The sequence below is a fragment of the Salvelinus alpinus genome, chromosome 18 (assembly GCF_045679555.1).
Source record: "Salvelinus alpinus chromosome 18, SLU_Salpinus.1, whole genome shotgun sequence".
NCBI lineage: Eukaryota > Metazoa > Chordata > Actinopteri > Salmoniformes > Salmonidae > Salvelinus > Salvelinus alpinus.
The window spans coordinates 47,245,344-47,272,826 of NC_092103.1; the positions used below are offsets into that span (position 1 = coordinate 47,245,344).

Genomic DNA, 27,483 nt, shown 5'->3' on the forward strand with positions numbered 1-27,483 from the left:
GTCTGGTTACCATCAGAGAGGGGTAACAGGGGTCTGGTTACCATCAGAGAGGGGTAACAGGGGTCTGGTTACCATCAGAGAGGGGTAACAGGGGTCTGGTTACCATCAGACAGACACACTGTAGAAGAAGGATATCTATCTCAATCTATTCTCTTCATTCCTGTCTGTCTGGCTGTGGGTGCACCTGGTCTGGTCTGTCTGCACCTGGTCTGGTCTGTCTGCACCTGTTCTAGTCTGTCTGCACCTGGTCTGGTCTGTCTGCACCTGGTCTGGTCTGTCTGCACCTGGTCTGGTCTGTCTGCACCTGGTCTGTCTGCACCTGGTCTGGTCTGTCTGCACCTGGTCTGGTCTGTCTGCACCTGGTCTGGTCTGTCTGCACCTGGTCTGGTCTGTCTGCACCTGGTCTGGTCTGTCTGCACCTGTTCTGGTCTGTCTGCACCTGTTCTAGTCTGTCTGCACCTGGTCTGGTCTATCTGCACCTGTTCTGGTCTGTCTGGACCTGGTCTGGTCTGTCTGCACCTGGTCTGGTCTGTCTGGACCTGGTTTGGTCTGTCTGGACCTGGTCTGGTCTGTCTGCACCTGTTCTGGTCTGTCTGCACCTGTTCTAGTCTGTCTGCACCTGGTCTGGTCTGTCTGCACCTGTTCTGGTCTGTCTGGACCTGGTCTGGTCTGTCTGGACCTGGTCTGGTCTGTCTGGACCTGGTCTGGTCTGTCTGCACCTGGTCTGGTCTGTCTGCACCTGTTCTGGTCTGTCTGGACCTGGTCTGGTCTGTCTGGACCTGGTCTGGTATGTCTGCACCTGGTCTGGTCTGGCTGCACCTGTTCTGGTCTGTCTGCACCTGTTCTGGTCTGTCTGTAAGGTTGGGATCCACCCACAACTGGGAAACGCTATTTGAAATGATTTCATCTTTATTCTCCCTAGGCAATGTCTCACCGAGTTTTCACTTAGGGCAGTGCCATTTCAAACCGTTTTCCCCCGACCGGGAAACGCGTGCTCCCTCAACAACAGACAGAAAAATAAGCAACATTTAAGTTAAGCACTAATATTTATTCAGCTATTGTGTTAAAAATAATAAAACCACGCCAATGCACATGAATCTAAAAGTAGCATAAAGAGTCCTTCGTATTGTCGGGTACTAGTGGGTAACTAGCCCCCTGGGGAAACTGCCCCTCCCTCCCCCCTTCCCGTAATTCACATTAAGAACACAACATAATCATCAAATTATTTCCCCAACACTTTCCCAGCTGCCACTGCTCTGGCTCAACAAACAATGTCCTTTGTGTCATCACAACTTTTTTGAGAAATTTTAACAAAACGATTTTGTGGTAAGTTGTTATATTACCTGTATATTAAGTTATATTACTGTATTACATCACTGTATTATACCACTGTATTATATCACTGTATTATATCACTGTATTATATTACTGTATTATACCACTGTATTATATCACTGTATTATATTACTGTATTATACCACTGTATTATATTACTGTATTATACCACTGTATTATATTACTGTATTATACCACTGTATTATATTACTGTATTATACCATAGTATTATACCACTGTATTATACCACTATATTATATTACTGTATTATATTACTGTATTATACCACTGTATTATATTACTGTATTATACCATAGTATTATACCACTGTATTATATTACTGTATTATATCACTGTATTATACCACTGTATTATATTACTGTATTATACCACTGTATTATATTACTGTATTATACCACTATATTATATTACTGTATTATAACACTGTATTATATTACTGTATTATATTACTGTATTATATTAATGTATTATACCACTGTATTATACCACTGTATTATACCACTGTATTATATTACTGTATTATACCACTATATTATATTACTGTATTATACCACTGTATTATACCACTGTATTATATTACTGTATTATACCACTATATTATATTACTGTATTATAACACTGTATTATACCACTGTATTATATTACTGTATTATATCACTGTATTATACCACTGTATTATATTACTGTATTATACCACTGTATTATACCACTATATTATATTACTGTATTATACCACTGTATTATATTACTGTATTATACCACTGTATTATACAACTGTATTATACCACTGTATTATATTACTGTATTATACCACTGTATTATATTACTGTATTATACCACTATATTATATTACTGTATTATACCACTGTATTATACCACTGTATTATACCACTGTATTATATTACTGTATTATACCACTGTATTATATTACTGTATTATACCACTGTATTATACCACTGTATTATACCACTGTATTATATTACTGTATTATACCACTGTATTATATTACTGTATTATACCACTGTATTATACCACTGTATTATATTACTGTATTATATCACTGTATTATATTACTGTATTATATTACTGTATTATATTACTGTATTATATTACTGTATTATATTACTGTATTATACCACTGTATTATACCACTGTATTATACCACTGTATTATACCACTGTATTATATTACTGTATTATACCACTGTATTATACCACTGTATTATATTACTGTATTATATCACTGTATTATATTACTGTATTATATTACTGTATTATATTACTGTATTATATTACTGTATTATACCACTGTATTATACCACTGTATTATAACACTGTATTATACCACTGTATTATATTATCGTGGATGTGCTGCTGGATATGCTGCAGGGTGGGGCTTCAGAGCTGCCAATAGATCAGAACAAAACCTGACTAACAGCTTTCAGACTTGAAAGCTGAGGATTAATGTAAACGTAAATGATTTTCAAAGCACTTACCTGCATTTGATATATTTCTCTAAGTTTAGGTTTGGGACCAGGTACCTGGCGTGACCCTCCTTAAATGACAGAAACCAACACAACATACCTTTTCTTTTCAACATACCACAACATGACACCACCACAACAATACACCACCACAACATGACACCACCACACCATGACACCACCACACCATGACACCACCACACTATGACACCACCACACCATGACACCACCACACCATGACACCACCACACCATGACACCACCACACTATGACACCACCACACCATGACACCACCACACCATGACACCACCACACCATGACACCACCACACCATGACACCACCACACCATGACACCACCACACTATGACACCACCACACCATGACACCACCACACCATGACACCACCACACCATGACACCACCACACCATGACACCACCACACTATGACACCACCACACCATGACACCACCACAACAATACACCACCACACCATGACACCACCACACCATGACACCACCACACCATGACACCACCACACTATGACACCACCACACTATGACACCACCACACCATGACACCACCACAACAATACACCACCACAACAATACACCACAACAACATGACACCACCACACCATGACACCACCACACCATGACACCACCACACTATGACACCACCACACCATGACACCACCACATCATGACACCACCACACCATGACACCACCACACCATGACACCACCACACTATGACACCACCACACCATGACACCACCACACTATGACACCACCACACCATGACACCACCACAACAATACACCACCACACCATGACACCACCACAACAATACATCACCACACCATGACACCACCACACCATGACACCACCACACCAAGACACCACCACACCATGACACCACACCATGACACCACCACAAAAATACATCACCACACCATGACACCACCACACCATGACACCACCACACTATGACACCACCACACCATGACACCACCACACCATGACACCACCACACTATGACACCACCACACCAAGACACCACCACACCATGACACCACACCATGACACCACCACACCATGACACCACCACACCATGACACCACCACACTATGACACCACCACACCATGACACCACCACAACAATACACCACCACACCATGACACCACCACAACAATACATCACCACACCATGACACCACCAAACCATGACACCACCACACCAAGACACCACCACACCATGACACCACACCATGACACCACCACACCATGACATCACCACACCATGACACCACCACACCATGACATCACCACAACATGACACCACCACACCATGACATCACCACACCATGACACCACCACACCATGACATCACCACACCATGACACCACCACACCATGACACCACACCATGACACCACCACACCATGACACCACCACACTATGACACCACCACACCATGACACCACTACACCATGACACCACCACACTATGACACCACCACACCATGACACCACCACACCACACCATGACACCACCACACTATGACACCACCACACCATGACACCACCACACCACACCATGACACCACCACACCATGACACCACCACACCATGACACCACCACACCACACCATGACACCACCACACTATGACACCACCACACCATGACACCACCACACCACACCATGACACCACCACACCATGACACTACCACACCATGACACCACCACACCATGACACCACACCATGACACCCCCACACTATGACACCACCACACTATGACACCACTACAACATGACACCACCACACTATGACATCACCACACCATGACACCACCACACCATGACACCACTACACCATGACACCACCACACCATGACACCCCCACACTATGACACCACCACACTATGACACCACCACACCATGACACCACCACAACAATACACCACCACACCATGACACCACCACACTATGACACCACCACACCATGACACCACCACACTATGACACCACCACACTATGACACCACCACACCATGACACCACCACACTATGACACCACCACACCATGACACCATGACACCACCACACTATGACACCACCACACTATGACACCACCACACTATGACACCACCACACCATGACACCACTACACCATGACACCCCCACACTATGACACCACCACACTATGACACCACCACACTATGACACCACCACACCATGACACCGCCACACCATGACACCACCACACCATGACACCACCACACCATGACACCACCACAACAATACACCACCACACCATGACACCACCACACTATGACACACTACCACAACAATACACCACCACAACAATACACCATGACACCACCACAACAATACACCATGACACCACCACACTATGACACCACCACAACAATACACCATGACACCACCACACCATGACATCGCCACACCATGACACCACCACAACAATACACCACCACACCATGACACCACCACAACAATACACCACCACACCATGACACCACCACACCATGACACCACCACACCATGACACCACCACACCATGACACCACCACACTATGACACCACCACACCATGACATGACACCACCACACCATGACACCACCACACCATGACACCACCACACCATGACACCACCACACCATGACACCACCACACCATGACACCACCACAACATGACACCACCACACCATGACACCACCACACCATGACACCACCACAACATGACACCACCACACCATGACACCACCACACCACTACACCACCACACCATGACACCACCACACCATGACACCACCACACCATGACACCACCATACCATGACACCACCATGACACCACCACACCACCCCATGACACCACCACACCATGACACCACAACAACATGACACCACCACACCATGACACCACCACACCACACCATGACTCCACCACACCATGACACCACCACACTATGACACCACCACACCATGACACCACCACAACATGACACCACCACACCATGACACCACCACACCACACCATGACACCACCACACCATGACACCATGACACCATGACACCACCACACCATGACACCACCACACCATGACACCACCACACCATGACACCACCACACCATGACACCACCACACCATGACACCACAACACCATGACACCACCACACCATGACACCACCACACCATGACACCACCACACCATGACACCACCACACCATGACACCACCACACCATGACACCACCACACCATGACAACACCACCACCATGACACCACCACACCATGACACCTCCACACCATGACACCACCACACCACCACACCATGACACCACCACACCATGACACCACCACACCATGACACCACAACACCATGACAACACCACCACCATGACACCACCACACCATGACACCACCACACCATGACACCACCACACCATGACGCCACAACACCATGACAACACCACCACCATGACACCATGACACCACCACACCATGACACCACCACACCATGACACCACCACACCATGACACCACCACACCATGGCACCACCACAACATGACACCACCACACCATGACATGACACCACACCATGACACCACCACACCATGACACCACAACACCATGACAACACCACCACCATGACACCACCACACCATGACACCACCACACCATGACACAATTACACCATGACACCACCACACCATGACACCACCACACCATGACACCACCCCAACATGACACCACCACACCATGACACCACCACACCATGACACCACCACACCATGACACCACCACACCATGACACCACCACACCATGACACCACCACACCATGACACCACCACACCATGACACCACCACACTATGACACCACCACACCACCACACCATGACACCATGACACCACCACACCATGACACCGCCACACCATGACACCACCACACCATGACACCACACCATGACACCACCACACCACCACACCACACCACCACACCATGACACCACAACATGACATGACTCCGCCACTCTTCTTTTAGCTGTAATTGTTGGCTGATAATATAGCTGGAAGGTGTAGGGTTCAAGAGGATTTGTTTGCGGTGATGTATGTTTTTTTTTTACTAGCTGCTTGTGGTAACATAAAACCAGATAACTAAGTTGTTTGTTGCCAAAGCTTTAGCTGGATGTGATGCTGGCCTGCTGTGGTGGGTTGTAGTGAAGCCACACTCTTATAACAGTTGGTTCTGGACAGGTAAAGCTGACTCAGGTTGTTACCTGTTTGTGTGTCCATTGTTTCAGGTACGGTATCCTGACGTGATGGTGGTGGCTGGATTAAATGCTAGTTTTCACTGCTTTAAGGTTTTAGCAGTGTAACATGTACTCTGTGTTATGTGGTCCTGTGTGGCTCAGTTGGTAGAGCATGGCGCTTGCAACGCCAGGGTTGTGGGTTCAATTCCCACGGGGGGACCAGGATGAATATGTATGAACTTTCCAATTTGTAAGTCGCTCTGGATAAGAGCGTCTGCTAAATGACTTAAATGTAATGTTATGACAGCAACATGTTTCATTGCAAAGATAAACACTATCCTGTTGCTGCTTGTCTGTCAGTGTGGCCACAGACTCTTCTCTGCTGGGATGAGTACTGTATTGAGTAAATAGATCCACCCTGTAGATTCACACGAACCCTGCTAGTGCCAGGATGTGAATATGGCACTGGGTGGGGCTCGGAGCTGCCAACAGAACAGAACCTGACTAACAGCTTTTCAGATTGATACTTTATTAATGGTTTTTTCAAAGCATTTTCTTTAATTATAGGTTTGGGAAAAGGTGTCAGGGTCACTCAAGGTCTGCACCACCCAATGAAGATCCATGTTTACCAAGCCTATCCTCCCTCTACTTGCTGATCACCTGATGTGGATCGTGGATGTGCTGCTGGGTGGGGCTTCAGAGTTGCCAACAGAACAGAACAAACAGCCTTTCAGACGGGTGTCGTGAAAGCGGCTGATTAATCTAAATGTTAATTATTTTCAAAGCACTTACTTTGCTTTAAAGTGGAACTGACTAGTGAGCACTTAGATATGGTTATTTTCACGTTTTCGTACATTCTTAAAATTACGTACACTAAGGCATTTGTGACAAATCTATAGCAATATAGAGTGGGAAAGCGGTCGTGTGTTTAGACAATTATTAGACACTGCAGTAAATAAAACCTAATAAAAACACCTGCCTCGTCCAGGACCAGAGTCTACGCAGACCGGTGCAGCACAGCCAATCAGAGCTACAGTAGGCCATTATGCAAACAAGCCATTTGCCACACAGGCCTGCCATCATTCACTATGAACTGGACTGTGTGTTTACAGGCAGTAGGGCCTGACATCATTCACTATGAACTGAACTGTGTGTTTACAGGCAGTTCTACCTGCCATCATTCACTATGAACTGGACTGTGTGTTTACAGGCAGTTCTACCTGCCATAATTCACTATGAACTAGACTGTGTGTTTACAGGCAGTAGGGCCTGCCATCATTCACTTTGAACTGGACTGTGTGTTTACAGGAAGTAGGGCCTGTCATCATTCACTATGAACTGGACTGTGTGTTTACAGGAAGTAGCAACAGCGTGCCTTTAGATCATTAGAACACATTCACCTAAAGCCACCAAATACACCTGAATGGATTTATGCAAATATGTCACAAAATACCACGGGTGTCCTCTTACATTTGGAAACTTTGCAGTCCTATCCTTTTACTTGATGTGGATGAGCGACGCGTACCAGACAGGACAAGTTTAAGCACATCAGTAGGCTCAGTTCAAGCCAAGGGTGTGTCATCGTGTTCTGGGAAAACCTGCAGTTTCCTTCTGGGCTCAGTGGTGCCAAGGTGCCAATGTCTCAGTGCCATCATACTCTAGTGCAGTGGTTCTCCAACCTCTCCTTGGGAAACCCCCACCATTCCTAGGATTTTATCTATTCCAGAGCTCACCTGATTCAACTTGTCGACTAATCATCAAGCCCTTGAATAGGTGAATCAGTTGAGCCAGTTCAGAGCTAGGACAACATTGTGAATCGTCTGGTCCCCTCTCGTGGAGAGGTTTGAGAACCACCGCTGCAGTGAAGTAATATTTTATACAGAATATACAGTTGAAGTCAGATGTTTACATACACCTTAGCCAAATACATTTAAAATCAGTTTTGCACAATTCCTGACATTTAATCCTAGTAAAAATTCCCTGTTTTAGGTCAGTTAGGATCACCACTTTATTTTAAGAATGTGAAATGTCAGAATAATAGTAGAGAGAATGATTTATTTCAGCTTTTCTTTCTTTCATCACATTCCCAGTGGGTCAGAAGTTTACATACACTCAATTAGTATTTGGTAGCATTGCCTTTAAATTGATTAACTTGGGTCAAACGTTTCGGGTAGCCTTCCACAAGCTTCCCACAATAAGTTGGGTGAATTTTGGCCCATTCCTCCTGACAGAGCTGTTGTAACTGAGTCAGGTTTGTAGGCCTCCTTGCTCGCACACACTTTTTCAGTTCTGCCCACAGATTTTCTATAGGATTGAGGTCAGGGCTTTGTGATGGCCACTCCAATACCTTGACTTTGTTGTCCTTAAGCAATTTTGCCACAACTTTGGAAGTATGCTTGGGGTCATTGTCTATTTGGAAGACCCATTTGCGACCAAGATTTAACTTCCTGACTGATGTCTTGAGATGTTGCTTCAGTATATCCACATAATTTTTCTGCCTCATGATGCCATCTATTTTGTGAAGTGCACCAGTCCCTCCTGCAGCAAAGCACCCCCACAACATGATACTGCCACCCCCGTGCTTCACGGTTGGGATGGTGTTCTTCGGCTTGCAAGCCTCCCACTTTTTCCTCCAAACATAACGATGGTCATTATGGCCAAACAGTTCTATTTTTGTTTCATCAGACCAGAGGACATTTCTCCAAAAAGTACGATCTTTGTCCACATGTGCAGTTGCAAACCGTTGTCTGGCTTTTTAATGGCGATTTTGGAGCAGTGGCTTCTTCCTTGCTGAGCGGCCTTTCAGGTTATGTCAATATAGGACTCGTTTTACTGTGGATATAGATACTTCTGTACCTGTTTCCTCCAGCATCTTCACAAGGTCCTTTGCTGTTGTTCTAGGATTGATTTGCACTTTTTGTACCAAAGTACGTTAATCTCTAGGAGACAAAACGCATCTCCTTCCTGAGCGGTATGATGGTTGCGTGGTACCATGGTGTTTATACTTGCGTACTATTGTTTGTACAGATGAACGTGGTAGCTTCAGGCATTTGGAAATTGCTCCCAAGGATGAACCAGACTTGTGGAGGTGTACATTATTTTTCTGGGGTCTTGGCTGATTTCTTTTGATTTTCCCATGATGTCAAGCAAAGAGGCATTGAGTTTGAACGAAGACCTTGAAATACATCCACAGGTACACCTCCAATTGACTCAAATGATGTCAATTAGCCTATCAGAAGCTTCTAAAGCCATGACATAATTTTCTGGATTTTCCCAAGCTGTTTAAAAGCACAGTCATAGTGTATGTACACTTCTGACCCACTGAAATTGTGATACAGTGAATTATAAGTGAAATAATCTGTCTGTAAACAATTGTTGGAAAAATTACTTGTGCCATGCACAAAGTAGATGTCCTAACTGACTTGCCAAAACTATAGTTTGTTAACAAGAAATTTGTGGAGTGGTTGAAAAACGAGTTTTAATGACTCCAACCTAAGTGTATGTAAACTTCTGACTTCAACTGTGTAAATATATACAGTACCAGTCACAAGTTTGGACACACCTACTCATTCAAGTTTTTTTTCACTATTTTCTACATGGTAGAATAATAGTGAAGACATCAAAACTGTGAAATAACACATATGGAATCATGTAGTAACAAAAAAAAGTGTTAAATCAAAATATATGTTATATTTTAAATTCTTCAAAGTAGCCACCCTTTGCTTTGATGACAGCTTTGCACACTCTTGGCATTCTCTCAACCAGCTTCACCTGAAATGATTTTCCAACAGTCTTGAAGGAGTGCCCACATATGCTGAGCACTTGTCTGCTTTTCCTTCTCTGCTGTCCAACTCCTCCTAAACCATCTCAATTGGGTTGAGATCGGTGATTGTGGAGCCCAGGTCATATGATGCAGCACTCCATCACTCTCCTTCTTGGTCAACTAGCCCTTACACAGCCTGGAGGTGTGTTGGGTCATTGTCCTGTTGAAAAATGAATGACAGTCCAACTAAGCCCAAAGCAGATGGGATGGCGTATCACTGCAGAATGCTGTGGTAGCCATGCTGGTTAAGTGTGCCTTGAATTCTAAATAAATCACAGACAGTGTCACCAGCAGAGCACCCCCACACCATCACACCTCCTCCTCCGTGCTTGACGGTGGGAACCACACATGCAAGGATCATCCGTTCACCTACTCTGCGTCTCAAAAAGACACTGTGGTTGGAACCAAATCTCAAATTTGGACTCATCAGACCAAAGGATAGATTTACACCGATCTAATGTCCATTGCTTGTGTTTTTAGCCCAAGTAAGTCTCTTCTTCTTATTGGTGTCCTTTAGTAGTGGTTTCTTTGCAGCAATTCGACCATGAAGGCCTGTTTTACACAGTCTCCTCTGAACAGTTGATTTTTAGATGTGTTACATGAACTCTGTGAAGCATTTATTTGGGCTGCAATTTCTGAGGCTGGTAACTCTAATGAACTTATCCTCTGCAGCAGAGGTAACTCTGGGTCTTCCTTTCCTGTGGCGGTCCTCATGAAAGCCAGTTTCATCATAGAGCTTGATGGTTTTTGCAATTGTACTTGAAGAAACTTTCAAAGTTCTTGACATTTTCCATATTGACGGACCTTCATGTCTTAAAGTAATGATGGACTGTTGTTTCTCTTTGCTTATTTGAGGGTTTCTTGCCATAATATGAACTTAGTCTTTTACCAAATAGTGCTATCTTCTGTATGCCATCCCTACCTTGTCACAACAGAACTGATTGGCTCAAACACAAGAAGGAAAGACATTACACAAATTAACTTTTAACAACGCACACCTGTTAATTGAAATACATTCCAGGTGACTACCTTGTGAAGCTGGTTGAGAGAATGCCAAGAGTGTTCAAAGCTGTCAAGGCAAAAGGTGGTTATTTTGAAGATTCTATTTAGATTTGTTCGTTTGATGACTCAGCGGAGGTCGTAGCGGGACTTCTTGTACTTGTTCCTGTCTTTAGTATAGCCTCAGGGTTGTCTGCGATAGCTCTGTGTACGGTAGCAATGTCCTTAATTTTAGTGTCAACCTCTGCGTTAGTCCAGGGATTTTGATTAGGGAAGCAGCGAACCTTTGCTGTGGGGGACAATGCCGCCGATGCATTTCCATATGAAGCCGGTGACGGAGGTGGTTAGCTCCTCGATGTTATCGGCGGAGTCTCAGAAACATATTCTAAATCAGCGCTAGCAAATTCTGATGACCCTTTCTCAACAGAGGGAGTCACGGGCACTTCCTGTTTGAGCTTCTGCTTGCAAACAGGAAACAGGAGTACGTAGTCATGATCTGATTTGCCAAATGGCAGATGAGGGAGTGCCTTGAATGCTTGCTTGGGGAGCAGAATAACAGTGGTCTAGGACTTTATCGCCCCCCTAGTGGTGAAGGAAACGTGTCGATGGAAGTTGAGCATCAAGTGTCTTAATGACGCAGAATTTAAAATCTCCGGCGACAGGAAAGGCAGCCTCCGGATGTAAGTTTTCCTGCTTGTTTATAGCCTCGTACAGTTTGCTAAGTGCCATATTGTTATATTTCTTGTCCTGATGTGGAATGTACACAACAGCTCACAATAACCATTTGTTGTTGATGAAGAGGCAAACCCCTCCCCCTCTTGATTACCCTGACTCTACTGTCCTGTGAATGGAGAATCCACAGAGTCAGATAGCCATGGAGGTATCTTGTCCGAAAGTCAGGTTTTCAGAAAAGCAGAGATTATTGCAGTCCCATTGAGTCCCGTTGGTAGCAAATCCGTGACCAGAAGTCATCCATCTTATTGTCAAGTGACTTTATCTTTGGCCAATAGAATGGAGAGAAGAGGTGGTCGTTTTTTTACTTTCGCCTTAACCTTGCCAGGACTCTGTAACGCCAGTGTTACCTCTTGCATACCCCAAAAATTGGGTCAGAATTACACAAAGAGCCCAGGGCAGATGAGTCGAAGTTGAAGCTGGAATTGGGGTAAGTAACTGCCGATCCGATGTTCAAAAGTTATTATTAGTTATAAGAAATGATAGCGGATACATTTAGTGAAAATAAAATTAAAATAAACACCAAAAGAATCACAGGAAAGATGGGTCGGACCTAGCAAAACGGCAGCTATCCAGTACGGCGCCAACCCTTCAGTTCCTGTACATTACCACAATCATTCCATGAGTTGCTAATCATGAAACAAACCCCTCCGCCTTTCTTTTTCCGAGAGAGTTATTTCTTCCTGTCCACGCAATGGATGGAGAACCCCTCTGGCTGAATGGACAAGGACAGTAAATCCAGAGAGAGACATAATTCCGTAAAACAGAGTATGTTACAATACCTGATGTCTCTCTGGAAGCGGCTCCTCGCCCTGAGCTCATCTACCTTATTCATTGTTTCATTATTTAAAGCTCATGATAAAATAATACGACCTCAGCGTCTGTAGATCGGACGGCTTCTCTGCCAACTAACACGGAGAAGAAAGACTAGTGTCTGTGTATCGGAAAGCTCTTCTTGCCAGCTAACACAGAGAAGAACGACTAGTGTCTGTGTGTATCTGATAGCTCCTCTTGCCAGCTAACATGGGGAAGAAAGACTAGTGTTTGTGTGTATCGGATAGCTCCTCTTGCCAGATAACACGGAGAAGAAAGACTAGTGTCTGTGTGTATCTGATAGCTCCTCTTGCCAGCTAACACGGAGAAGAAAGACTAGTGTCTGTGTGTCAGATAGGTCCTCTTGTCAGCTAACATGGAGAAGAAAGACTAGTGTCTGTGTGTATCAGATAGCTCCTCTTGCCAGCTAACACGGAGAAGAAAGACTAATGTCTGTGTGTTAGCCTTTTGTTCTTACTCAGACACATAATACAACATGCTGGAACTGCAGGGTCCCTACTTACGACAAATTAGATCTGGCTTAAATTTAATACCATTATTCATTAAGTCATTAATATTAACATTTGTAATACCATTATTAATCCCTTTAAACATAGAGTTGTTACAAAAAGAACACTCACCATTTTAAGTAACAGAGGTTTATATCTATTAACCCTCGAGCTACCAACCACATTTTACATACATGGATAACCAATGGGGTCATTTTGAAGAAACTATTGGATAAAGCAACAATCATAGCAAAATGTAAACGTATATCTTATTAAAACGTCATGAGACATGGAAATAATGATGTCTACGATGTAAAAATGACCAAAACACAGTCTTTAAATGTACACGTTACAGCACCGTGAATGTGCCTTGGTTGGGAGGTTGCTAACAGTAACATAGTATAGAATAGCAGGATACATTCATAATAGTATACGTTCATTAATTGTATGAATTATAATGCATTTAAAAAGTACTTAAACATACATTTATTCCAGTTGACAGGGATTTTAAAACCTTTACACAATGAACGCTTGATTTGACATATAGCTAGCTATGAGTGTTGGAAGAATGTGCACAATTTTCACTCACAACGATGGTGTGATCTGTGTTCATATATACCTCCACTATAATGATGGTGTGATCTGTGTTCATATATACCTCCACTATAATGATGGAGTGATCTGTGTTCATATATACCTCCCCTATAATGATGGAGTGATCTGTGTTCATACAGTGGGGAGAACAAGTATTTGATACACTGCCGATTTTGCAGGTTTTCCTACTTACAAAGCATGTAGAGGTCTGTAATTTTTATCATAGGTACACTTCAACTATGAGAGACGGAATCTAAAACAAAAATCCAGAAAATCACATTGTATGATTTTTAAGTCATTAATTTGCATTTTATTGCATGACATAAGTATTTGATACATCAGAAAAGCAGAACTTAATATTTGGTACAGAAACCTTTGTTTGCAATTACAGAGATCATACGTTTCCTGTAGTTCTTGACTAGGTTTGCACACACTGCAGCAGGGATTTTGGCCCACTCCTCCCTACAGATCTTCTCCAGATCCTTCAGGTTTCGGGGCTGTCGCTGGGCAATACGGACTTTCAGCTCCCTCCAAAGATTTTCTATTGGGTTCAGGTCTGGAGACTGGCTAGGCCACTCCAGGACCTTGAGATGCTTCTTACGGAGCCACTCCTTAGTTGCCATGGCTGTGTGTTTCGTGTCGTTGTCATGCTGGAAGACCCAGCCACGACCCATCTTCAATGCTCTTACTGAGGGAAGGAGGTTGTTGGCCAAGATCTCGCGATACATGGCCCCATCCATCCTCCCCTCAATACGGTGCAGTCGTCCTGTCCCCTTTGCAGAAAAGCATCCCCAAAGAATGATGTTTCCACCTCCATGCTTCACGGTTGGGATGGTGTTCTTGGGGTTGTACTCATACTTCTTCTTCCTCCAAACACGGCGAGTGGAGTTAGACCAAAAAGCTATATTTTTGTCTCATCAGACCACATGACCTTCTCCCATTCCTCCTCTGGATCATCCAGATGGTCATTGGCAAACTTCAGACAGGCCTGGACATGCACTGGCTTAAGCAGGGGGACCTTGCGTGCGCTGCAGGATTTTAATCCATGACGGCGTAGTGTGTTACTAATGGTTTTCTTTGAGACTGTGGTCCCAGCTCTCTTCAGGTCATTGACCAGGTCCTGCCGTGTAGTTCTGGGCTGATCCCTCACCTTCCTCATGATCATTGATGCCCCACGAGGTGAAATCTTGCATGGAGCCCCAGACCGAGGGTGATTGACCGTCATCTTGAACTTCTTCCATTTTCTAATAATTGCGCCAACAGTTGTTTCCTTCTCACCAAGCTGCTTGCCTATTGTCCTGTAGCCCATCCCAGCCTTGTGCAGGTCTATAATTTTATCCCTGATGTCCTTACACAGCTCTCTGGTCTTGGCCACTGTGGAGAGGTTGGAATCTGTTTGATTGAGTGTGTGGACAGGTGTCTTTTATACAGGTAACGAGTTCAAACAGGTGCAGTTAATACAGGTAATGAGTGGAGAACAGGAGGGCTTCTTAAAGAAAAACTAACAGGTCTGTGAGAGCCGGAATTCTTACTGGTTGGTAGGTGATCAAATACTTATGTCATGCAATAAAATGCAAATTAATTATTTAAAAATCATACAATGTGATTTTCTGGATTTTTGTTTTTGTTTTTTGTCTCTCACAGTTGAAGTGTACCTATGATAAAAATTACAGACCTCTACATGCTTTGTAAGTAGGAAAACCTGCAAAATCGGCAGTGTATCAAATACTTGTTCTCCCCACTGTATATACCTCCACTATAATGATGGTGTGATCTGTGTTCATATATACCTCCACTATAATGATGGAGTGATCTGTGTTCATATATACCTCCCCTATAATGATGGTGTGATCTGTGTTCATATATACCTCCACTATAATGATGTGCTATTTCTCTAAGCGTTTGAGGAGCATGACAGCTGGCGATCAGCTCTGCGTGAGCCCGCCGCGTGTGTGTGTGTGTGTGTGTGTGTATCACTGCTGCATGCTGGGTAGACCTCGTTTCCAACGCCGCATAAACAAAAGGTTAATGAGGGTTCACGGTCCTCACTGCTTTTTGTTTATCCCTTCAGCAGATGCCAACAGATTTACACACACACACACACACACACACACACACACACACACACACACACACACACACACACACACACACACACACACACACACACACACACACACACACACACACACACACACACACACACACACACACACACACACACTCACACAGAGCAGATCTACATGGAATTCAGCCCTGATCACTGGAGTCCTGTGTTAAAGCCTAGCAGCTAGACGAACACATACCCACCCTGGCCATTTCTCTATGTGATTACTGCAGTTCATGGATGGATATTGGCTACTTCCTGACTTAAATAAATATATTTTTAGTCTCGTCATGTTTTCCTGTTTTTACTTTTGGCTCATGTGATAGATATGCATTGTTTTGGCCTTTCTAGGGAGTTTTTCCTAGCCACCGTGCTTCTACACCTGCATTACTAGCTGTTTGGGGTTTTAGGCTGGGTGTCTGTACAGCACTTCGAGATATTAGCTGATGTACGAAGGGCTATATAAAATAAAATTGATTGATTGATTGATTTAATCTCGACTGATGAAGTGATCAAAGCAATTGTGGGATGCATTGTGGATGTTTTTCGCTGAACGTCCATGCTTTCTTGTTTTTAGTTCTGGCTCCATCGTGGTTTGATATATCTGCATCGTTGCATTGTGGGTGTTTTTCGCTGAACGTCCATGCTTTCCTGATGTTCTGCGGTTGTGGCCAAAGTGGCCAAGGTTTCATATGGTCATTATTATTATTATTTTCATCAAAGACTTTCATTATGGATGTTACTTCCCTCAAACCCAAACGTCAGAGTCTATCTTTCTGTGCCACTTCATAAACTGTTTGCAGATGATGAAATACTGCCCTCCAGTGGACAGATTACCAAACAACGCCATGTTTTTTTTCTCCCCTCTCATTGTGTTGAGAGTGTAATGGTAAAACACGAATGTCTTAATCTTGAGTAGTAGTCGTGTTTTAGAGAAAAGTCCGACTTTCTGCTATGAATGATTAAATCATTGACTTGACGAGTACTGTTTTAGAGTTTTTATGTCTACGATAACATTGTGGTATTTGCTTTGGGACACACTCATTTATGTTCTTCCTTCAGCCTTGTCTCTCTGTCTGTGTCCTTAAGGAAATGTCACTTTGACTGAGGAAAAATGAACCAAAGCCTCAACACAGATTATCATGAAAAAAGGCTTGATATCTATTTGTGTACGTGTTAGTCTCACGTTACCATAGTCCCCGGTCTCTCGTTACCATAGTCCCCGGTCTCTCGTTACCATAGTCCCCGGTCTCAAAAGTTACCATAGTCCCCGGTCTCACGTTACCATAGTCCCCGGTCTCGAAAGTTACCATAGTCCCCGGTCTCGAAAGTTACCATAGTCCCCGGTCTCACGGTACCATAGTCCCCGGTCTCACGGTACCATAGTCCCCGATCTCACGGTACCATAGTCCCCGGTCTCACGTTACCATAGTCCCAGGTCTCACGTTACCATAGTCCCCGGTCTCACGTTACCATAGTCCCCGGTCTCACGTTACCATAGTCCCCGGTCTCACATTACCATAGTCCCCGGTCTCACGTTACCATAGTCCCCGGTCTCAGGTTACCATAGTCCCAGGTATCACATTACCATAGTCCCCGGTCTCACATTACCATAGTCCCCGGTCTCACGTTACCATAGTCCCCGGTCTCACGTTACCATAATCCCCGGTCTCACGTTACCATAGTCCCCGGTCTCACATTACCATAGTCCCCGGTCTCACGTTACCATAGTCCCCGGTCTCACGTTACCATAGTCCCCGGTCTCACGTTACCATAGTCCCCGGTCTCACGTTACCATAGTCCCCGGTCTCACGTTACCATAGTCCCCGGTCTCACGTTACCATAGTCCCCGGTCTCACGTTACCATAGTCCCCGGTCTCACGGTACCATAGTCCCCGGTCTCACGTTACCATAGTCCCCGGTCTCACGTTACCATAGTCCCCGGTCTCACGTTACCATAGTCCCCGGTCTCACGTTACCATAGTCCCCGGTCTCACGTTACCATAGTCCCCGGTCTCACGTTACCATAGTTCCCGGTCTCACGTTACCATAGTCCCCGGTCTCACGTTACCATAGTCCCCGGTCTCACGTTACCATAGTCCCCGGTCTCACGTTACCATAGTCCCCGGTCTCAGGTTACCATAGTCCCCGGTCTCAACATTAGAAAGGCCTAATGCGGAAACAATGACAATAAACATTTCTGTGTTTCACAAGAGGTTCAAGAGGTTCAACAACATCCGGAGCACCTGAGCCGAGTGACTTGGAGGGCCAGAGAAACGAGGTCGAGACGGTCCTGAACTGAGCCGAGTGACTTGGAGGGCCAGAGAAACGAGGTCGAGACGGTCCTGAACTGAGCCGAGTGACTTGGAGGGCCAGAGAAACGAGGTCGAGACGGTCCTGAACTGAGCCGAGTGACTTGGAGGGTCAGAGAAACGAGGTTGAGACAACAGAGAGGCCCACAACGTAGAGGCTTGTACTGTGAGTACTGTAACCTGTTGGTTGGGCTTTTCCACTATGGCTAGTCTAGTTTTGTATTGTCTAGGCTCTAGTGTGTAACCATGTTATCAATGGCAAAGTGTTAGCTATTATGCTAACATGGGTTTTGTGTGTGAACAATGGTGTATGTATGCTAACATTGTGGCCTGTCTCTGTGGAACCCAGTGGTTGCTGCTTGCCTGGTGGGAGCTGCAGATAGCAGGGACAGACCAGCCCAGGCAGACAGGCGGAGGTTTCAGGAGCAGGTCCTGACCTCTCTATAGGACATACTGAGAGGAGACTACAAGACTTCTCCTACAGGGTCACCCACCACAACATGCAAGGGAAAAGTGAACACGAACACCAAGACAACAATATGGTACGGTTAAAATCTCTCTTTCTTCTCCCTCTTTCTTCCCTCTTTATCTCTCTCTCTCTCTTGTCTCTTTCTCTCCTGTCTCCTTCTCTCCTGTCTCCTTCTCTCCTGTCTCTCTCTCTTCTGTATCTTTCTCTCCTGTCTCCTTCTCTCCTGTCTCTCTCTCTCCTGTTTTCTTCTCTCCTGTCTCTCTCTCTCTCTGTCTCTATTTCTCTCTCACTCTCTCTCTCTCTTTCTCCTCATTATTCTTCCTTCAGACTGCTATCTAAATTATTAGCCAAATAAGCCGTTAAATGTCTTGTCCTTTAACCATTGCATGTACATACACCATTCACAAAAGGATGGTAGCTGCAGTACAATCTGGGCGTGGTCCAGCTGTTGTCAGTTTCCCCCTAGAGATGTATAGTGAGCTGTATGGAACGTCTGTCTGCTCATCTGTTCCTGGAACAGTTTCCTGTCAGAGACGTATACACAGCTAGTTGTATGGAAACACCTGGAACAGTTTCCTGTCAGAGACGTATACACAGCTAGTTGTATGGAAACACCTGGAACAGTTTCCTGTCAGAGACGTATACACAGCTAGTTGTATGGAAACACCTGGAACAGTTTCCTGTCAGAGACGTATACACAGCTAGTTGTATGGAAACACCTGGAACAGTTTCCTGTCAGAGACGTATACACAGCTAGTTGTATGGAAACACCTGGAACAGTTTCCTGTCAGAGACGTATACACAGCTAGCTGTATGGAAACACCTGGAACAGTTTCCTGTCAGAGACGTATACACAGCTAGTTGTATGGAAACATCTGTCACAGTCTCTTATCACAACTGGCTTTTTCATGGTGATGAAATTACGAGAATCCACAGAATCAGTCTCTCTTGTCGGTCTCGTGTTCATACGGTTGACCGTGAAATGTGTAGAGAAAAAGACGGTCTATTCTGAACATCAGAATTATTACGGATATTTTTGTTTTATTTGTCAATAACCTGTATTAACTGGCAGTTGTTGTCTGCTTGGGACGATTCAGAGTGTAGTGTTGCTTTTACACCGTCAGATAGTCCTGAAGAAAGGTGTAGTGTAGTAGGACAGAGCAGAGTAGTCACTGGTGGCTGAGACATGTTATTTACAAGGAGGACAACACACCATATTGCCAAGCAGGTTGCCAAGCAGGTTGCCAAGCAGGTTGCCAAGCAGGTTGCCAGGAGCTGAATGTTCCGTACTGTTTCACCCTGTATAAAACAATGTCATACGCCACGATACTATTTATCACTAATTGGTTAATTATTTCGCATATTATTTTTCACATTTTAAGGATTTTTTCAACTTTTAGCTTGTTTGACAAAACACACACAGGCGAACAAGCGCGCGTTCGTACGCACACGCACACACACACACACTTAACTGGGTATCGTGACTGATTTTCCCTGATGATATTCAACGGCATTGGCCTCCGTGACAAACCATCTGTAAAAAAAACAGATTAATTAAAACAGCCTTTGCTAGATGTTGTTAATGTTTAGAGGCCAATATTCCCTAACCAGGGATGAAACTGTGGATCATAGAGAGGAGTCTGTATTAGTGAGAATATTATATTAGCGACGGCATTAGCGGCACCATCCTAAAAACACATACGGTGTGCGTTCACAGACAGACAGGGTTTACAGTACGAGATCTGGGTCAGGCCGTGATTTCTAACTCCGAACCATATGTCTGTGTTCCCGGGGTTTCTCTCAAGCCCGTGATTACACTTGAATTAATAAAGAACGACTGATTAATTAACATGAAACGAACACAACACCAGGGTTAAAGGGCGACCGCCGTTGAAAAGCAACAAATCCCTTTGAAAACGGCCTGTGTGGCGTCAATATGAGTCAGATGCAGTTCTTCTTGTATCACGACTGACTACGAAGTGGAAATGGGATCATTTTTGGTCCTAAAGTCAGTCTCATCTAAAATGGAGTTTGAACCTCCGGGCATCATAACGGTGTAAATGAAGGGCTATCTATCCCCGAGTGGCGCAGCGGTCTAAGGCACTGCATCTCAGTGCTAGAGGCGTCACTAAAGACCCCTGTTCGATTCCAGGCTGTATTACAACAGCCCGCGATTGGGGGTCCCATAGGAGCAGCGTACAATTGGCCCAGCGTCGTCCGGGTTTGGCCGGTGTCGACCGTCATTGTAAATAATAATTTATTTATTTAAACGTCAAACTGCTCAACTAAAACATATACATATATTTTTTTACAGATTTCTTGAGTTATCTTATAATAATTCTGTGGATTTTGAGGAAGAGAAATAGGCTAGGGGGGGGGGACATTCATCATAAACCAAATGCGGAATCAGTCAGGAAACACACCTCCAAGACTGAAATCTCTTTTATTTAATTTTCTAATGAGCAACAGAAAAACACCTGTGCCAATAAGGCGTAGTCAGTAGATCTTTAACATGTGGTTGTCGTCAACCAATCAACTGATGTGTCTCTTACCTGTCCACTGCGTCCAGAATCTCTGGTCCCTCCCTGTATGCAAATTAATCTAACCTGCCTTGGCCTTGCTCTTGTGACACAAGTTGTATAAAATGAACAGAAAACACTTTTATAGTCAATAGTTTTATACTCTCATCATTACTGCCTACTTTTATTATCCAATCATTTAAGACTGGTTTTAATAGGCTACTGTCCCGATAACCTCCACCTGTCCGCAGGCGTAACAAATAAATATTCAGAGAATCTGAAAAAAAAAAATCACCACACAAACGATCTAAGTATCAGGATGTGACAAAAATACAATTAATGCACAGTATAAATGTAATAAATTAAAAAAGAAATATATAAATATAAAGATACTTAGGCTCTAATGCACAAAGGAAAAAACAAACATAAATTAAGTTACAGAACAGGCTACGAAGTGTATCTCCAAATGGTAAAAACAGTTCTGGGACAAGGTGGATTTTTACGCATGGATGTTTAGTATATTGTTTTTATATTAATTGTAATCGTGTATTGTAAATAACCTTTAGTATAAGCCTAAACAGTACCAAAAAAGGGGGGGGGGGGGGGAATATGTTTATCAAAGCAAGCGTTGGAAGAAGCAGACTCACCCTGAATGACTGAATTGATTATCAAGCAGAATTTCATCATCATAACACAAACTGTACCCTTATACCAGTGAATATGGTCCAACTCGTTTACCTTTGAAACCAACTGATATTCAGTCACCATCAGGGTTGGGATAAATTCTAGTTCCATCCAGTCAATACAGGAAGTAGACGGAAAATTCAAATTTTCCTCATTTCAGTTTACTTCCTGAATTGACTAGATGGAAATAGTATTTCCCCCTGTTTACCATATAGATTAACACATACGCTGTTTCATAGGAACACATTACTAACTCAACCATGGATTTCCTCATTCCCACGGCAAAAAAATAATAACATTTAAAAAGAAAATGCAGTTTAAAGAGATACTTTGGGATTTTGGCCAACGAGACTCTTAATCTACTTCCCTGAGTCAGACGAACTGCGGGATTCCATTTTTTATGTCTCTGCGTGCAGTTTGATAGAAGTTGCTAACTAGCGCATAGCGCAATGACTGGAAGTCTATGGTATGTGCTAGCATGCAGACCACCGGGCGAGACCCAGGCTGAGGATTAGTGCCTAGGCCTCATGGTCCCTCGCCAAAGCAGCTGCTGGATACTTCATTTATATAAGTAGAATTAGGGTTAGCATTAGTGTAATGTGATTGGGCCTATTTTATTGTTAATTGACAGTTGGTTAAGCTAAGTAACTCATTGGCTAAATGTAAAATCAAAATGTCACTGCTATGGGTGTTGGAAAAGGGGGACACCATTTTGTGATGTGTGTGTGTGTGTGTGTGTGTGTGTGTGTGTGTGTGTGTGTGTGTGTGTGTGTGTGTGTGTGTGTGTGTGTGTGTGTGTGTGTGTGTGTGTGTGTGTGTGTGTGTGTGTGTGTGTGTGTTGAAACCCTCGCAGAGCGTTGATGCCCGTTTCCTTTCATATGCCTGGGTTCAACTCAACACATCAATACCACAGCTCATCTCGTTAATTACACACACACACACACACACACACTACACACACTACACACACACACACACACAGAGATAGAGCTTATATAATGTGATCCTGTTCTACTCTCTAATCCCCCTAAGCATGGAAAACACAATGTGATTATATTAGACAAACTACCATGCACATTAACCTCAGCCTTCCACATGACTGTGTCCTCAGCATAGTCTCCTGGAGGTATAAGACCTCTGGTGACTGACTCAGAATGAAGGGTGATGGAGAGAGAGACACAGTCTCCTGGAGGTATAAGACCTCTGGTGACTGACTCAGAATGAAGGGTGATGGAGAGAGAGACACAGTCTCCTGGAGGTATAAGACCTCTGGTGACTGACTCAGAATGAAGGGTGATGGATAGAGAGACACAGTCCACAGCAGGGCCTTTTCTGTTCTGGATCAGATACTAGCTAGTGGTTGACTCCTGCCTCATCACAGCAGGGCCTTTTCTTGTGTATTTTTCATCTGTGATATCAGTCAGTATTTTTCCTATTCCAGCTATGAGTGATTTAGCGGACAGGATATTTTATAATTAAAGCAGCCAGGCTTTACCCTTCCTGCTACTGACCTTTAAAAGGAAGATGTATGAAATGTAACAGCTAATGAAAACAACAAGAGTCTAATGCAGAGTAAAGGTTTCAGACAGACATCATCGTTACATGCCGAGCCCCAACCCTCTGTCCCACTGTGAGAGTAGGGTGAAGTTGCCCCTAGAGCCTTGACGCTAATCTTGGATCAGTTTTTTTTGCATCCCCCCCCCCCGCCCCTCCACTAATGGTTATGGTTAGGATTGGGGGAGGGGGAAGCTGATCCTAGATCTGTACCGAGGGGGAACCTCACCACGGAGCCCCACGTGCCTGTGATGAAACCACTGCTGTTAAAGAGACACAGGGAGTATCCAGCTCTGGCACGACTGCAGAGCAAGGCAGGAGTTCAGTGAACAGGAACCGGCTACACCAGAGGGACGTTGTCTAACTCCTAGTACCTGACCCACTCTGGGAGCGTCAAAGAGCTGATTCACAAGTTCTCAGGCTCAGAGAACAGAGGACCTTTATCAGCCGTGGAGAATGGCTCACCAGTTACGTCAGGAGCGGACCCCTGCCTGAAGACACTAACCGGCCAATCAGGATGTCCACAGCCAGGACTGAGGAGGTACTGGCCAATCAGAGCTCCCTGTCCAACCCAAATCACTCCCAGTAGTACCACAGTACAGACCCAGAGCCCAGTCAGGATGTCCACAGCCAGGACTGGCACCACAGAGACTGAGAAGACAGTGGTCAAGTCCACCTCCCAGTCCCAGTCCAACCCAGGCCTTCCCAGGAGCAGTCGTTCTAACATACAGACGTCCCAGTCCAACCCAGGCATTCCCAGCAGCAGTAATTCTACCATACAGACGTCCCAGTCCAACCCAGGCATTCCCAGCAGCAGTAATTCTACCATACAGACGTTCCAGTCCAACCCAGGCATTCCCAGCAGCAGTAGCACAACCATACAGACGTCCCAGTCCAACCCAGGCATTCCCAGAGAACCAGAGCCCGGTTGCTTCTATTAAAGTGTCCGCTCCACACAGAGAGTTTCAACCCAGTCCAACCCAGCCTGAGGGGGCTGAAGACATTCTCCTCTCACCCCAGCAGTACTTCAGACAGTCACTCCCAGAAGAGCCAGGGACAGAGCCAGGGACAGAGCCAGGGACAGATGCCAGGGTGGCTCTCACAGAGCTTCTATGACCGACTCTAGAATGGGTAAGTAGACCGCTAGGCTACTTTATAGGGACAAGAACTGACCAATCACCGATCGCTTGTCAACCCGAGACCACGTCCACCAGCGATCACGCTCTGCATGACGATCACACAGCATGGCCTGTCTGTCTGTCTGTCCACAACAACAGCAATCAACACAATATTGCATCCGCAAAATTCTGTCCACGTGTCGACAAAATGATTGCATATATGCACCCGAACCCTTGCATCTAACCCCCATGTACCGACTCAAACTAATGGCTTGTTCCTAACCGCAGCATGCTAGTTCATGTGTTGGATTACTCGGCTTGGCTTCTGCTTTTCTGTGTGAGAAGCTGTCGGCTGTTAATGATGTGGTTACCACTCTGCTGTATGATGAAGCCACACTGATGTTCACATCACAGCCTTGCATGTCTGTTCAGCGTAATTCACTGGTTGATTTGCACATGATACCATCTCAGATCTCGCAGCTTAACATACGGCACCTTCAAACACTCCCTGTGCAGTGCTGCTCTTTCTGTCTCTCTCTCTCTCTCTCTTCCCCCCCTCTCTGTCTCTCTCTCTCTCTCTCTCTCTCTCTCTCTTCCCTCTGTCCCTCTCTCTCTTCCTCTCTCTCTTCCTCTCTCTCTTCCCCCTCTGTCTCCATCTTCCCCTCTCTCTCTCCATCCCTCCATCCATACATGTAATATCTTATTCTCCTCCTCCAGGAATCAGACATTGATCCCAACAAGCAGCCTGAAAGTCCCCCGTCTGAGAACGAGCCCTCCAATTCAGTCAAAGTCCGCCAGAACCCCAAATATCAGCTGTTCCTGGATGGAGACATGATTGGGAACGGATCCAGGGATACAAATGGAACGTCTGGGAGAGAGAACGGGAACGGGAGAGAACCCAAGAACAGTTCCCGTTGGGACAGCGCTAGCTCCAGATTCGGCCCAAACTACCGCGGGTCCCTGGAGTCTCTTGCCTCTCGGGACTGGGACACCATGTCGGACAGGGTGAACGCCTGGGGACTAGGGGTCACTTAGGGCTGGCACTGGGGACAGGGGAATCACACAGGGCTGGGGACCAATAACAGGCTTGGGCCTGCAGGGGCCAGGGGATTAATTCAGGGGTGGTGGTGGGGCCAGTACTGCTAGGGGCCAGAAGAATCAGACATGGCTGAGGGACAGTATTAGGTCTGGGGCTTGGGCTTACAGGGGCCAGTTTTGCCAAGGACCACCAGGAGCCGAGATGGGGGAATGGGGGCCAGACGAACGACATGTTGTCCACCTACTCTAACTAAACTGATCAGCACCAGATGCTGCCTGTAGACTTAAGCAGATCAGCCACTGTCTGTCTGCTCCAACTGTCTGTACTGTAGGAGCACGGTGTGAGCCACCTTAGACCTGGCCTTTATGATGCAGCGCCACCTACTGGTGTACAACAGGCTTTACAATACAATCAATATTAAAATCCATATTGGAATTGACCAATAATGTTATTACGAAGACAACATTTTTTAGAATCTTAATGTTTTTATTGATGTGTTTTATCAATGGCGTATTTCTGTGTGTTGTCTATAGGTGGGAGGTTTTGAGAGTCCTCCCAGGGTGTTCAACAGCCCCTACGCTACAGCGGCTTCCATGGAGTACACCCCTGGCATGAACCGGATGTCAGAGCAAAAGGTAAGAAACTCAGCGAAATGGGGATTATGTGCTACAGAAACAAATGTTTTACGAATAACTTGTTTGTCCAAAGAAGGATGATATTATTGTACAGTGGCTTGTGAAAGTTTTCACCCCCCTTTTGCATTTTTCCTGTTTTGTTGCCTTACAACCTGGAATTAAAATATATTTTGGGGGGGGTTTGTATCATTTGATTTACACAACATGCCTACCACTTCGAAGATGCAAAATATTTTTTTGCGAAACAAACAAGAAATAAGACAAAAAAACAGAAAACTTGAGCGTGCATAACTATTCACCCCCCCCTAAAGTCAATACTTTGTAGAACCACCTTTTGCTGCAATTACAGCTGCAAGTCTCTTGGGGTATGTCTCTATAAGCTTGGCACATCTATCCACTGGGATTTTTGCCCATTCTTCAAGGCAAAACTGCTCCAGCTCCTTCAAGTTGGATGGGTTCCG

The 27,483-nt window shown here is 44.8% G+C and overlaps 1 protein-coding gene across 2 annotated transcripts in view; it reads left to right on the forward strand.

Moving 5' to 3' along the window:
- LOC139544420 (myosin heavy chain, embryonic smooth muscle isoform-like) overlaps positions 1-27,483 on the forward strand; it is a 94,967-nt gene that overhangs the window by 36,868 nt on the left and 30,616 nt on the right. Inside the window, exons 3-6 of one of the 2 annotated variants that reach the window (XM_071351488.1) lie at positions 18,909-19,170; positions 19,354-19,546; positions 26,066-26,353; positions 26,921-27,022. In XM_071351488.1, coding sequence (XP_071207589.1) covers positions 19,505-19,546; positions 26,066-26,353; positions 26,921-27,022 — 432 coding nt within the window. In that variant the 5' untranslated portion in view covers positions 18,909-19,170; positions 19,354-19,504. Of the gene's footprint in view, positions 1-18,906; positions 19,171-19,353; positions 19,547-26,065; positions 26,354-26,920; positions 27,023-27,483 lie in introns of both variants that reach the window. The other variant, XM_071351489.1, reaches the window with a different exon arrangement.